General features: G+C 37.1%; 1 protein-coding gene across 3 annotated transcripts in view; it reads left to right on the top strand.

Annotated features, from left to right (window-relative positions):
• LOC115659575 (ubiquitin carboxyl-terminal hydrolase 25) overlaps positions 1-15,628 on the top strand; it is a 144,238-nt gene extending 128,610 nt beyond the window's left edge. For all 3 annotated transcript variants that reach the window (XM_030579940.1, XM_030579931.1, XM_030579922.1), the window contains 6 exons: positions 3,648-3,826; positions 4,819-4,897; positions 6,858-6,937; positions 12,297-12,420; positions 13,359-13,554; positions 14,178-15,628. In XM_030579940.1, coding sequence (XP_030435800.1) covers positions 3,648-3,826; positions 4,819-4,897; positions 6,858-6,937; positions 12,297-12,420; positions 13,359-13,554; positions 14,178-14,350 — 831 coding nt within the window. In that variant the 3' untranslated portion in view covers positions 14,351-15,628. The remainder of the gene's footprint in view (positions 1-3,647; positions 3,827-4,818; positions 4,898-6,857; positions 6,938-12,296; positions 12,421-13,358; positions 13,555-14,177) is intronic.
• The last annotated feature ends 550 nt before the right edge of the window (positions 15,629-16,178 follow it).

Raw genomic sequence — 16,178 nt, 5'->3', positions numbered from 1 at the left:
ACACCATCAGCTCAGGATTAAACAAAGACTGTGAATGGCTTGCCAACTACAAAACCAGTTTCTCCTCCCTTGGTTTTCACACCTCAACTGCTAGAACAGGGCCTCATCCTCCCTGATTGAACTAACCTCGTTATCTCTAGCTTGCTTCTTGCTTGCATATATATATATACCTGCTCCTGGAAATTTCCACTACATGCATCCAACGAAGTGGGCATTCACCCACAAAAGCTCATGCTCCAAAATGTCTGTTAGTCTATAAGGTGCCACAGGATTCTTTGCTACTTTTACAGATCCAGACTAACACGGCTACCCCTCTGATACTTTACATCACTTAAGGGGCTGAATAAACCACATCCTAGAGCAATGTAGTTATATCAGCATAAATTCCTAGTGTAGACCAAGTGTAAATGCAAACTTCCATTAGCATGTGTCTGAGGATTCCAGCATTTTCACACAAGAACATCACTGTGTTCACCAAAGCTTTTCAAATAAATGTTGTTCTGATTCTTGTCCTCCATTAAAATAACAAGCTGAATGGTTTGGTTTGGTTTGGTTTACTTGTTACGGTGTCAATATTATCCCTTTTGTATAGTATACTTTATTATGGGGAGATACTATTTTAGGTGCCCATTCTTTAACTTTTCAAAGTAACATTAAATTTAGTAAACATATCCAGATGTTATCAGTTTTCCTTAATATGTAAATGTTCTGAATTGTTGGTACACAAGCTTTTGAATCATCTGTGTGCCAGTGGAAAAGCCACCATGACATAGTGCAGAATTTTATTTTTTTTTTGCCGGTGAGAATGTGTTTGTAATATTTTAAAAGGAAAAAAATGGAAGTTGAAATTTTTTTACCTTGGGGAGTGTATATTTGTTAACATTTGTTTTAAATATGCATAATTTCTGGTGAGAGTTATGGTCTTCTATACTCTTACCATATATAGTGAGTTAATTTGGTTAGAAAATGTGGTGGGAGTTTGCTTTTTCCTTACTGATAGAGCTGGTCAGGAATTTTTCAACTCAACATTTTTCATTGGAAAATGCAGATTCATCAAAACAACTTTTTTATGGGAAAAGGTCCATTGCAATGCATTTCCTGTTTTTTGAAAAATTCATATGCGAAGTGCCACTTTTTGGTCAGAAATCACTTTTAGTTTTGAAGTTCAATTTAATGTATAGTAAAAAAAAAAAACATAAAAAAGGTCATAATGGAAACAAAAAACTTTGTTCTGATTTGAATTTTGTTCAGTTCACACAAACTTTAGAGATTACTATTTTTTTGTCCTGATTTGAGATGGGGAAAATATTTTAAATCTCAAAAATTCCCATGGGATGAGAGAACCATTTCACACTTAGCTCTATTGTGCTTACCTATCTGGGGTTAGTGGTGTTGTATATAAAAACCATTCATATAATATTTTCAGTTAATACTTTGGCTTAAATGTGCAATATGAAGTGACTGACTCTGTATTCAGCTTCCTAACTTGAGAATATTAAGTGTAACTTCGTGTTACTTCAGTGTGGTTTTCCATAGTCTCTTAGCTGCTCTGTGCCTTAATAAAATTATATGCCATTTTTTGTTTTGCATGGTATTTTAGATATAATAGTACTTACAAAGATAATTTTCTGTTTTTCATGTTTTTTTCTTTAGTTTGTTTTAGGATATGTTTGCTTTACTGTTCTTGTTCAAACATATTTGAAATGAGTCAATCTTTCTTCACTGAAACCTGAAGTTTTTATAGGGTAGTTTGTCTGTTTTCAAAATCAAGCAAAACATATTCTTCAGGATTTTTGGATATAACTTCCTTTGAGAACTAGGAAGAATCTTTCTCTGATATATTGGTTGTACTGTAATCCCATTTTCTGTATACTGTATAAAGAAAAAAACTATGATTTTGCTCAGCATATAAGAATCTTAGAATATGAATAAGATGCCTGTTACTGTACTAGGTCAAGGCAAAAATGTGTATGGACACCGTTCTTTTCTTCTGTTGGTAGACTGTCTGTAAAATGGTATGTGTCAAGTGCTTTTCTCAGGCCTTGTCCATGCTAGAAAGGGTTTACTGGTGTAGCTATACTGGTATAGCTGCACCAGCAAATGCTCCTCTTTTGCTGGTATAGTTACCTTGACTTAATTAGACCTTTATTTTGGTCCTGGTAATCGATCCTTTCAATTGAGATCATGCAAAGCTTGTCAATAGTATTTTGATATGTCCAAAGAAAAGAATAAAAATGAACACAGACACACACCTCTAACTTCCACTAGGCTAGTTAAAGTCCCACCCTCGAAAACGAGATGAGGGCTTCCTCCTGTCTTCACATGCCTCTGAACATATAACATTTCACCTGTGCATTGAGTATCTTGGAAGGAACGAGAAGGAAACCCTTGAAATTCCTAAGCAGAAAGAGGAACCACCTGCAATGTCCAGTTTATTCTGTGAAAAAAGACTGTTATGTTTAAGTGTTAGTTACAGTTTTGGAAACTGATAGAAACATGTATAGAAGAAGAGATTTTAATTATGTGAAAGAAATAATAAGTCTTGCTGAGAGTAGCATTGCCACGTGTTTGGGAAGAAAAGATTTTGAAATATTAAACTGGATGTTTATTACTGAGTGCTTTGAAACTGCCTGTTGTGTTCAAGATTTGTTAGTGTTACAGCATTAATATACATTATCTTGCTTACAGGCATTGTATACATTCACTCTAGTTCAAGTTGACATTTGTTTACCATAGTGCTTTGACCATTTTTGTACCTTTAGGGGAAAAAAAATCTTGAAATATTATAAGATCTGTCACCATTTCTCTGTGATTTGTCTTTTGTTCCACACAGTGGTCAGAGTCAATAGTTAATGAGCACAATTTAAAAGTTGTTTTCATGAAAACTTTTCATCTTTTTTTTTTTTAAACAGAAAGCCTGCAAAGATGGAAAAGTATTTCTTGTGACACTATCATAAAGGAAAAACAGTGTAAAATACTAAATATTTATGCCGTTAAGGCCTTTTAAGGCAGGGTAGAAACTTGTTTTAAGTATTTGTTTTGAGTAGAAATCAGATAATTAGGTTCTTAGTGTAAACCATTTCCATCATGCTTAAATATATTTTTGCATGTTCATTCAACTTTCTCTGAAAATTTTGCATTTTAACCCTGGGCAATAACTATTTTTCAACATGAAAGCTTTCAGAATAAATCACTGGCTAAAATGGCTGCAATTGTCTTGTACAGCTTCTGGCTATAGAGACATATAGTAGGTATCTTTTTACCTTGGGTGAAAAGATGGGATGGCTAGAGAAGTGGCTGGATGGTAAAAAGCTAAATCTTCCCTGCGGAGGTTTTAACACAGGTGAGAAAATGATGTTGAAGTTCTGCCCATATGGACACATAAGTACCGCCTTATTGCCAGTGACAGCTGATCAGAGAGAGAACAACCACCTCAGTTTTGTTTTCAAAATGTTAAATGACTCCCATTACAAGGGTACTTTGGGAATATGTTTAAGTAGGACAGGGCGGGGGGATTACTAAGCATCTTGTAGCATAGTCAGCAATCTGAGGATATTAACTTCACAGAAGTAAAAATAATAATTCAATTGTCAAGGGTTAACTAGAAAAAGTAACTGATTCTTTTGTTTGTTTGTTAAATTATGTAGGCAATTAAATTGGAGTATGCACGGCTACTAAAATTGGCTCAGGATGATCCACCACCCGAATGTGATTACCGTTTGCATCATGCAGTTGTCTACTTTATGCAGAACGAGGCACCAAAGAAAATAATTGAGAGAACATTACTGGAACAGTTTGGAGATCACAATCTGAGCTTTGATGAAAGGTAATGGGAAAATGAGACATGCAAATCTTATACTAGTACATTTTTTATTCAGAGGATACAATAGTTAACTCTCCTTTATGTATTGTAGGTATAATGTGGCTATTAGGTACCCATCATGAACAATATATTTGCCTAGCCACCACTTCAGTAAAGGTTTCCCTTTACAAAGTGTTGCAATTTTCAACATGAAATACTACTTTTAAGAAATACATAATTAAATTGTGGAACTATTTGCTTCAATGTAACAGTGCATCCAAGAATGTAGTAGCATTCAGGATAGAATTAAATATTTAAATGGATAATGGGAACATCCATGGTTAATTTAGATAGAATAACATTAAAGAGAAGTCGTCATGTTTGATGACACAAATCAATCAATGATTATTAGAAAGAAATGGTATAAATATTATTCCATAATTTACCATTATATATTCTCATTCCTTTCTCTGAAACAACTTGTAGTGATCAATGTAAAAAACAGCATACCCGGCTAACTGTCTAATAACTTGTCTAATTCACTGTGGCAATTTCTGTGCGACACCCTAACACTTGTTCAGCTATTTAAAAAACACAAACTGAAAGACTGCATCCTCCCCCTCTCCCAATACCAGCACTTGAAGCTTCAGATCCTAATTCTCTAAGATTACATTTAAAAAAACTAGTTAAAAGTTCAGAAAGATTTAAGGCATCTGATTTTTAACTTTAAAAAAAAAACTGGTATGGCATTTTGGTAGAGGAAGAAAGTTAAAATATAGTGACTGTTTTACATATTTAAGTAATTATGAGAAAATCATGCCTGTGAATACGTGGCAAGGAACTTAAGTATACAGGAAATCACACTTCCTGTCTGTACTTTAGTCAAAGATATAGTGCTCTAATGATGTTTACTTACAGTATTTTTAGGCTAATATCTCAGCAGTGTTAACATGTCTGTGAGTTTTCAGTGACCACCAATTAATTTTTTTGCAACTCTTCTTTCTTTGTTTTTTAAGGTGCCGCAACATAATGAAAGTGGCTCAAGCCAAACTTGAAATGATAAAACCTGATGAAGTAAACATGGAGGAGTATGAGGCCAGTATTTTTTCTTTCCTAATAAATTGTAACATAAAATAGTTATCTACTAAAATTCAGAAAAGATCTTTTGTTCATTTACAGTGCACAGTTTCTTGTTAACGAAATTTCCAATGTTCAATGCAGTTGAAAGACTGTTTATTTTTGAGAAGATCAAATTTGAGTAGGGCCATAATTAAAAGAGAGTTTATTGGTCTTGGCCGACTCCCTAATGACTTGATATCATTAACAGCGCCCCATAGTTTTTCACTGTGTGAATTGATTGGCTTTTTCTACAAGAAGTGGCCATCTGTTAAAATAGTATGGGTGGTTTCAGGTCAGTAGGACCTGGCTACAGTTTATCTCCAGCTGGTATGCTGTCATTCCCAATGTATTGTCAAGAATCCTATTCATGTACATCCTGTCTCACACCGAGACTACTTACTGATGAATCTCTCCCAATCCCCCTCCCCCCAAAACCCCTGAAATATTGAAGTACTTGATCAATACATCCTGATTTTAAAATGCTGACACATACTGCTCAAGAATGAAACTTTGACAAGTCATTTCTGAGAAACCGGTCACATTCCAGCTAAATATCAAATAATATCTATTTAGCAAAGCGTTTAATCACATAGTTGAAGTTACGCATGTGCTTTAAATAATTTGGGGCCTAAATTCTTCAGATGCAGTTCTTTTCCCACACAGGTCCCCATGCATCACTTGAACCTCATCTTTTTGCCAGTAGGGCCAAAGAGAGAGTAATTTTTTCCCCTCACCTAACCAATGGAAGACAGAGATGCTCTGCACCTCTTCACCAGCCTAAAGGCCTGAAATAGGCTCCGTGGCCTTTCTGTGTGCTTTCCGTCCCCAGTGGAGGTGAAGGACTGGAGCATTCGCAGAGTGGCAGATTCTCTGCCACACTTCTTTTTCTGTTCTGGGTTCAAGTTCTTTCTCACTCTTGCATAACTTTACATAGGTGTGCACTACAGATCTTGGTTCTGTCACACCTGGGTGCCACCTTTCCCCCTTGCACATGTATAAAACCATCTTTTTTCTGCTAAATGGGAGGGGAAGACATATCTGCAAAGGTAAAATTAGGATTTTTCATAAATAGACTGTAAATGTTTCATTGAACCTCATGCAGGCTCTTTACGTTGGGGTGAATTTCACCATAAAAGGATATCTGGAAAGCCATGTTGGGATTTGAGTTCTGTCCCATGCAGGCAATTAAGAGCAGCCATTCTGACCAACTGAAATAGAAACATGCTGCAAATTTGAAGTAAAACATTTGTTTGCCTATAAAATACTGGTAAAGTGACTCCAGTACAAACCACATGGCTTTTGGTTTGCAGTATTGTAACATTTTGCTTCAGGATCAGTTTTATGATTTTCTTCAGCCTCTAGTATGATAAAACAAGATTCTCATCACTTCCCATTTTACTTTTTGCTATCCACTTTCCCCTGTTCTTAGATTAAAATTAGAGTCTGATGTTTATATCATATCTCTCTCTCTCGCTCGCTCATACACACACATAGATAGATAGCTAGAGATGCAGATAAATAAAATGGTCACGTAAATATTTCAGCATGACAGAAGGCCAAAAAATAGATAATTCTATTTTGATTGTTCTCCTTCCCACTCCCAGGAGATAAAAAGGACATTTTACAATCCTGCCTGAAATTCCTCTTAGACTGCTGTATTTGTCCCTTTCAAATGGCAATGAATTATGTAAACATAATCCTATGGAATTTTTGTTTATCACTTTACAAAGTTTAAAAATTTTCTTTTTCTCTGTGTGACAGACATTTAGACAGTTGGATTTTTTTCTTTTTATGTGAGAAATTTTCCGTATTCTTTGATTTGTCCCCCAAACAATTCACGAGTGCTTATTACGTGTATGCAATGCTGTGTGAAGAGTGCAAAATATAGTTCTCCTTTTTATGAATGAACATTCTTGATACACTTTCTTATGTGCAGAGATGGCATCAAGAATATAGAAATTACAGAGAAACAACCATGTATCTCATGGTAGGATTGGAACTTTTTCAAAAAAAGAGGTAAGAGGTGACAATATGGAATTCAGACACTGGGGTTATTTTAAATTGGTTACGTTACACAGTTTCTGAGCGGGGGGGGGGGGGAAAAAGCAATGTAAATGATAAGCCAAATTAATGGAAAAATAATAAATGTAAAAGAAAAAATAATTTGTAAGGGTATTGCAGTTACACCATTCTTTTTCAGAAAAGATCAATATTGCTTTGAATATATTAGAATGGGCAGCTGTATATTTTTGGCAATTAATTGCATAAATTAAAATGACACAATACAGAAGAACCACGCATAAATATTATCATCTCCACTATCCTCATTTTGGGGGGGAAGGTGGCGGGGCAACTGGCTTTCCAAAATGCCCAGTAGGTTAGTAAATGTAACCTCTGAAGACCAAAGTGGAGAGCAATTTCCAAAGTCAAGGACCTCTTGCTAAGAATGTCCTGCCAGCAACACCCTCTTATTATACAAAGGGAGCTTGAGCACCTAAGTTTATTTTGAGAACTTAGAGAAAGACGGAATAAGGTCCAACAAATTACAACCTGCATTCAAAGTTATTCTATCACATTGATCCAAAACTGGACTTTGCTCAGGGTTTATGTGGATAAATAAGGCTGATGGTAAAACATGCTCAACCCAAAAAGAAGTCTGCAAAGATGAAAAGAATATTAATGTGCACTTAACCATCCTGAAGTGGTGAAGTCACACAAAGCTCAGATCCGGTCACAGTAGTAGTAGATGCAGTCCCTGCACCCAAAACCTGTGTAGAGTACCTATTTTATATGAAGTCTGTTCTGCCATAAATAAATTGCAAAGCGGGTGTGATGCTGGATCTGATGGCATAACCCCAAACTTTTAAGTTGCTCCATACAGTCCGTAAGTGTAGCATTACACCAAAGTTTTTTCCCCCGGGTTTGTACAGGGAAGTTACCAGCAGAGTAGACGGAAGGGATCATCCCACTTTGTAAGGGGTAATGCCCCATGTGCTGAATTAGGAGAGACAGGCCAATAACCTTACATTCTGTTACCGGAAAAGTTTTTATACATGTCCTACTCACCCAACTCCAGCCTAACCTTGTGAAACGCCATCACCCAGGGCAGTCAGGCGTCACTGCTGGATGATCTACAATATGTGTTGTACTTGGTCTTCATCTTTTATCTGAGTTCCATCAAGAATTCAGTCATCCTTTGACAGGAGCATATGAAGACTTAGTCTTCAATTCTGTTGTTAGAGCTGCCCTGAGGAAGGCCCTACAAGGCACTGATGTTCCTGATATCCTCTTGAGGTAAATTAAAGAGCTACATAATAACTCTCGGGCACAGGTGCAGTGCAGGACCTCTAGGTCTAACAGAGTTTACACTAGATCCCAGGTGAAGCAGGGATGTGTCTTGCCTTCAGCACCATTCTGCCATAAAATAGATTGGCTCCTTGATCCAGTCTCCACAAATACCAGTTTAATTGTCCATTCAACTTCTTTTACCAACCTGGATTATGTGGAGGATGATGTCCTCTTCAGACAGCTTGCATGTGACCTAAAGACAGGACAGCTTCTGCTATGAGGAAGCTGCCCTTGGACTAAAGATTCTTGGGCAAAATCAAAAATCCAGAATGTCAGGGCAAAAATTGTGATACAAGACATCTGTGCTGCCGGTAGAAGTGGATGATTTCAGCTCTGTAGGCAATAATTTGTCATCAGATGGGCACAGACCGACAGACATCCTAAGAACAGTCAGTTTACCAGCCTCAGCCATGAAAGACCTGCGTAGGGTCTGGAGCCAAAAGCAGATGAAAGTATATACAAAAGTACAGATTAATCAAACCTGTGTACTGCCGATCCTCTTATGGATCTAAAACATGGATGATGCTTAAACAAGACAGCAGGGGACATTTCATATGTATGTCAGTGGCAACTACCAGCCATAAGTTCGATTTTTATCAGTAACAGGGACGTATTATTGAGAACTGGCCTTGACATTACTGAAGTCATCATCGATCATTACCTCAAGCACTTTTTGGTTATGTAGCCCATCTTGGAGATAGAATCCTGGCACATGGAGCGCTGAAGATCAGACTTGAGGGGACATTGCCCAGCCATGGACTGGTGGCAGCCACACAGCCATCCATGCTTAACTTGGTTGAGCCAGGATTAAAATTGTGTTGAGATATTTTATGTCTTAGCCAGAGTTCCACTCCCTGAGAATCTTAAAGCATGTTTCATTAGGACTAACGCAGCAAATGTCTTGCCTGTACAATGTTCCCATCATTGATATCTATTGAGCTGTTGCATGGTGTTTTCTCAATACTTTTACACTGCATTACTATCTGGATACCACTGTCTTAGATGGATGTCCAGCTTGGAAGAGTAACATAAGTCACTCCATAGAGAACTTCTCTGCCCTCCTTCCACTTGGGCTTGATTGATTGATATGGCTTGTATTGCTTGACTAATCACCTATGGCCATCCCAAAGGAGGAGTGGATACTAACTAAGAATTGTCATTCCTTGAGGGACTTGCTTCTGCGTATATATGCTCTCTTTTTGCTCCCTTTCTCCTCTGAATTGTATGTGTATGTCTTTGAGCTCTGAAGTTTGAGAGAGAATGGACAGGTCAGTGCCTGTACCACCCAATTTCAGGCACCATGTTTAGTGCTGTAAGAGGGCATTGATGCCATCCAGAATCACCATTGCTTTCCTTAATCTTCTGAAACTGCAGCACTGGGACACATCTTATTCTTGTGAATGTGAAAAACACAATCCCCTCAGCCAACTCCGTTTTAATAATCAGATAATCTTTCTCTTTCAGTTTATTTTCTATTCCATAAACTGCCATTCCAAATAGACTTTTCAATCAGAAGGGGCCATCGTGATCATCTAGTCTGACACATTGCAGGCCACAGAACCTCACCACCCACTCCTGTAAGAGTCCCCTTACCCTGTGGCTGAGTTACTGAAATCCTCAAATCATAATTTAAAGACTTCAAGTTACAGAGAATCCACCATTTACCTAGTTTAAGCCTGTAAGTGGTCTATGCCTCATGTAACATAGGAAGATGAAAATCCCCCAAGGTCTCTGCCAATACGACCAGGGGGAAAATTCATTCCCAATACCTATCAGTTAGACCCTGTGGGCAAGACCAACCAGGCAGATGCCTGGGAAAGAATTCTCTATAGTAACTCAGAGCCCTTTCCATCTAGTGCCCTGTCTCCAGACACTGGGGATTTTTTAAGCTAGCAGTCGCCAATGGGCCTCATGCCATCATAGGCAGTCTCATCACAGCATCCCCTCTATAAACTTATCAAGCTCAGTCTTAAAGCCAGTTAGATTTTTTGTCCCCACTGCTCCCCTTGGAAAGTTGTTCCAGAACTTCACTCCTCTGATTAGAAGTCTTTCTAATTTTGAGCCTAAACTTATTGATAACCAGTTTGTAGCCATTTGTTTTTGTGTCCACATTAGTACATAGCTTAAATAACTCCTCTCCCTCCCTGATATTTGTCCTTCTGATGTATGTATAGAGAGCAATCGTATCTCCCCTCAGCCTTCTTTTGCTTAGGCTAAACAAGCCAAGCTCATTGTGTTTCCTTTCATAAAGTAGGTTTTTCATTCCTCAGATCATCCTAATAGCCCTTCTCAGCTCCTATTCCAGTTTGAATTCATCTTTCTTAAACTTGGGAGACTGGAATTGCACACAGTATTCCAGATGAGATCTCACCAGTGCCTTGTATAAGAGTACTAGCACTTCCCTGCCTCTACTGGAAATACCTCACCTGATGCATCCTAGGACTGCATTAACCTCTTTCATGGCCGCATCATCTTAGTGGCTCATAGTCATCCTGTTATCCACCAATACATCCAGGTCTTTCTCTTTTGTTGCTTCCAACTGCTAAGTCCCCAGCTCATAGCAAAAATTCTTATTAGTTCCTAAATGCATGACCTTGCACTTTACACTATTAAATGTCATCCCATTTTTATTTCTCCAGTTAACAAGGTCATCCAGATATTCTTGTATAATATTCCAGTCCTCCTCTGTATTGGTAATACCTCCCAACTTCGTGACATCTGCAAATTTTAATAGCACATTCCCACTTTTTGTGCCTTAAATAAGATTGGTCCCAAGACCAATCTCTGAGGTACTCCACTATCTTTGCAGATGACACAAAGCTTGGAGGTGTTGCCAATATGGAGGAGAGCCGAAGTATCATACAAGGAAGTTTGGATGACCTTGTAAACTGGAGTAATAAAAATGTGATGAAATGTAATAGTGCAAGGTCATACATTTAGGGACTAACACCCAAATTTGTAAGTTCTCCACTATGAAGGCCCTGGTATATCCTTCCTTGCATGTATTCTATATGATTTTCATGTGTATGTAATGCTAAAAGGTACAGAAAATGTCCAAAGAAGATCTAGCCTCCTATTCTCACTAGTGTAGCTGTAGCGAACACATCTCAGTGCTCTGTTGCACTATAACTTTTTTTACTGAGGCATTCACCTAAAGCTGTTTGCTTGTACAAAAATACAATTTTTCTTTAAATGAGCAATCATTTCAAGGCATCTTTAGAAGATACTTACCTTTAAAGATTTTTCTCTTTCTGTTTCTCTAACTCAGACTATGCCAAGGTTTCCTAATATATTCACTAAAAGTGAAAGATGCAACACTGGCTAATCCTTTTTAACAACTAGTGTCAAAGCAGTGAGGTCTGTTTTGTCTGTCTATCAGATTTTGTTGTCAGGTTTTTTATTATTCATCCCTGTGACAGTAGTGTACATATCTCTGTCATTACTTTATTTTAGTTTAAGATGAAAATTTCCAGTAGACTGATACTACAAATACTTGCTTTTGGGGAGGCCATGCCAGTCTCACATCTGTGAACATTTCCATCAGTCTAAATATTAGTGACAATTTGGGGACACTATAATTAACATACCTGAAAATAAGTTTTCTCTTAGAAGTTCACTCTTGAAAAATGAAATCACACTATCCCACACCCAATTTGCAAAGGTGTAAATGGCTACACAAATTTCAGGATAGTGGAGAATCAGACCGAATGTGTCACGGATGTGTTGAAGAAAACCGTTTTCCTGTGTATATAAGGCCTAATTCATAGCCATTTGAAATCTGTGGAAAACCTCTCATTGATTTAAGCTTTGGATCTGGCTTATGGTTGCAACAGAAAGTTGTACTGATGTGCATTGAGGAGAAAATGTCCTAGCCAATACCATGGGAAACCATATCAAGTGTGAGTGTTTGAATGTTTTTTTTTATTGTATTGACCTTTGACAAGATACAGAAACAAATGATACCTACCTGTACAAGGGCATTATAAATCTGATGTGTGTATATATATGTTTTTTGTGTGTGTTTTAGTTATATGGAAGCCTTGCTTTACCTTATCTATGCTTATCAGAATAACAAAGAACTCTTGTCCAGAGGCCTATATAGAGGGCATGATGAAGAGCTGATATCCCATTACAGAAGAGAATGTTTGCTAGTAAGTGGAATATGACCCTAATTTTTTAGTTGTTGTTGCGTGTGTGAAATACACCTCTACCCCGATATAATGCTGTCCTCAGGAGCCAAAAAATCTTACGCGTTATATCGAACTTGCTTTGATTCGCCGGAGCGCACAGCCCCCCTCCCCCTCACCCCTCCTTCCCCCCAAGTGCTGCTTTACCATGTTATATCCGAATTCGTGTTATATTGGGGTAGAGGTGTAGTAGACAACCTTAGGTAATTGTGATACAAAGTCACAATTAAAAAACTCTTTGTACATTCATTTAACAAGTTAAGAGCATCCCTCCTCTTGTAAGAACAGGGCCAGCAATGGAGAAGTAATCAATGTAAAATATGAGAATTAAAAGGAAAAATTATAATTTCTGTTCCTACAGAGAGTGTAGCTGCCTGTTTTACTGTGGCATTATAATGAATCTGTCCGCTGCTACACATAGTGTGACAAAGGATAGCGGCACATCCTAGTTTTGGACAGCAAACAGTCACATTGCCACAGTGGAACTAGCTGACAGGAGATCAATGCTAGAAAAGGCAGCAATAGAAAATTGATTCTTTTCTCTCTCCTCTTTTCCCCCCACACCCTCCGCCTCCTTATCTTGATTTTAATCAGCCATAGAAAGAAGTAGCAACAAAGGGACTGGGGATCTAGCCTTCGGCAGGGATGGCTACAACAATTATGAGTAATCAAGAAACCGTTCAGGGGTCTGTTAAGAGGGAAGACTAGCATAAGACCTGACATGTTTAGTGAAGAATTTGCAAGACTGCCCTGACTTAAAACTTGTGATATGGTCACTGCTGATTTTCAGATTGTTTTTGTTTTTTGTTTGAGGAATAAATCTTTTTTTAAAAAGCTGATACTTGGCGAATGTGAAATACTAAGTACTTATAAGTTTTCCTTTTCTGTGGTGTTGCATGAAGAAACTAAATGAACATGCTGCAGCACTCTTTGAGTCTGGAGATGATCAGGAAGTAAATAATGGACTGATCATTATGAATGAGCTTATTGTCCCATGTTTGCCATTACTACTGGTGGATGAAACGGAAGAAAAGGATATTGCTGCTGTAGAAGATATGAGAAACCGCTGGTGTTCATATCTTGGACAAGAAATGGAACGTAAGTCATATGTACTTAGGGTGATCAGATGTCCTGATTTTTATAGGGACAGTCCCGATATTCGGGGCTTTGTCTCATATAAGCACCTGTTACCCCCTCCTCCTGGACCCTATTTTTCACACTTGCTATCTAGTCATCCTATACGTATTTCTTAATTTCGAAGGCTCCTCCACACACACAGTGCTGAAGACAAAATGATTCTGATCTTGAAGTCGGATAGAGCTTTGATTTTATCTTCAAGTTCTATCTTATCTTACCAATCTTTTATTCTTTTGAAATATGCTTTGAAATCCATAGATGACAAGTATCCTTGTATTGAGTCCTAAAAGAGCTAAGTATTGTATGAAGTTTGTTTAAAGATGGAAAAGGTTTAAACCATTGCATATTTAATCTTTGTTTCAGTATATTCCTGATGATCTTGAGAATATTTTAGTCTAGTAGTGAGCACTGTCATACTGAATGACTCATTTATTCCTAGCTGAAGCCTAGAGTACTAAGGAAAAGTGTTTTTAACAAAGTGAAACTAACTAAAAAAGCAAGTTGGTGCAGTGGAGCAATTTTTCACTTTATTGCTCCTGTGGGCAGCAAGTGTTTATATTGACTTTTTTTATATATATTTGCAGCTAACTTGCAAGAAAAGCTGACAGACTTCCTGCCAAAACTTCTAGATTGCTCTACGGAGATTAAAGGTTTCAATGATCCACCAAAGTTACCTTCCTATTCCACACATGAACTGTGTGAGCGATTTGCCCGAATCATGTTGTCACTCAGCCGAACTCCAGCTGATGGAAGATAAACTCTGCAAACCTTCATAAGCACATCATATAAACTTTTTTAGTTCTTAACCCTTGCCTACCTGTCACAGGGTTTGCTTGTTGCTGCTATAGTTTTTAACTTTTTTTATTTTAATAATCGCAAAAGACAAAATGTCTGTACAGACATTAGCCAAACTACAAACAATTAAAGCTGAGAATCGCATGGGGCTCGGTTTTTGTTTCAACCAGAATTGTTGCAACATTACAAAACTGCTTTTTTGCCACCTGTCTGTTACAGTATTACTTGGCTTTTATCTTAAGATCCTTTACTTTATCAACGGCTTTCTATTCAGTCTGGATCATTCTGTGACTGCAACTATTTTAAGTGTCCAGTGCTGTGTAAATACATGGTACTTGATAGCTTGTAAATGAAATGGAAGAATAAAGTTTTATTTATGGCTACTCCTGTGTTTGCAAGCAGATACATTGTATATTAGTGTATTATTATAGCTATTTTTTTAGACCAGAAAAGAATGCAATATGTTGATGGGTCATTAAGTTCATAGGCATAGTTCTTTAGGATTTACAGCCAATTTCTTTAGAGATGGTCACAGAATACTGTATGTCAGCACATTGGAAATCTGTCACAGTATTATTACACACCTTACTTTTTGTATATTCCTTACTGATCTGTATAATACTGCATCTGAACACATTTATTTTGAAGCCACATTGGGTTTAAAGTGAAGTTAGAGGCTTGTTTCTGAAACAAAAATTAATTGCACCTTTCTTCTATTCATAGGAGACCTTTTTTAAAAAAAAAACAAAAAACTATTTTCCGTAGGACTAGAAGCTATATTAGATACAGCAGGAGCTCAGATTTCTTTTGAAAGACTTGATTGAGTAGAGTAAATTAAATGGGAGCTTTGTAATTGTGAAATATGTAAGAATCTAGAATCCATCACAGATTAAATTCTCATATTTTTTGTTTTATGAAGTTTGTTTTAATTATGTAAACTGCACACTACTCTAGCTCAGAAATGTAATCTTTCACTAACTCTTGCTGTGAAGTTGGTTGCTAGTACTGTTATAGTAAAGGATTTCAGAAATAATATATCTGCCCTAATTTACTTTCTCTCAGAAGTAAATGAAGAACTTTGTAGAGTTTGTTTTGTAGAACTGAAATACTGTCTGATTTTAATGAAGAAACTCGATTATTTTGTGAAAAGGAGTTAATGCATCCTTTTACCTGAAAATATTTTGATTCCTCATCCTTATAGAGAACATTTTGTGCTAGAACAGTAAAAGATGTAAATATTTGTGTGTACGTGTTTATTGGAGCGACATCCAATAGTACTGTTGTTGGTTCTATCTTGTCTTTTTCTTTTACTACTAATAAAATAGTGAAAAGGGGAGGAAAGAGGGGATAAAATTCAAAAATTGCCCATCTGGCAGTACAATGGGTCTCACTTTGGACCTCACAAAAATAAATGGTTTAGATTATCCTTAAATCTCATCAACAACCTTTAGGCTTCTTATTTATTACATTTTTTGGGATGGCCCCATTATTTTGTATTGGATTGAAGTATGTAAACTGTTGACACATAGATTCAAAGTCTGTTAAAGTATTTTTCTCTGCTGTCATATCAAAAATATTAACCATATTCAGAAATATGCAAAATAGTAACACTACAATAATGCCCAGAAGCCAAGTAGTATTTCTTTTTCCAGGAAAGGAAAAATATAAAAGTCTGAAACTCTGCATATTGTCTTGCACAGCAATTAAGGACAGTGTTGAAGAGCTACAGATATGTGCACTAAGCAGGTGAAAATATGATTTCAAAGAGTGTGGTGATGGTTATCTATCTG

This window comes from Gopherus evgoodei, chromosome 1 (assembly GCF_007399415.2).
Source record: "Gopherus evgoodei ecotype Sinaloan lineage chromosome 1, rGopEvg1_v1.p, whole genome shotgun sequence".
Taxonomy (NCBI): domain Eukaryota; kingdom Metazoa; phylum Chordata; order Testudines; family Testudinidae; genus Gopherus; species Gopherus evgoodei.
The sequence above is the reverse complement of the archived record's forward strand: the minus strand, read 5'-3'. Positions and strand labels throughout refer to the sequence as shown.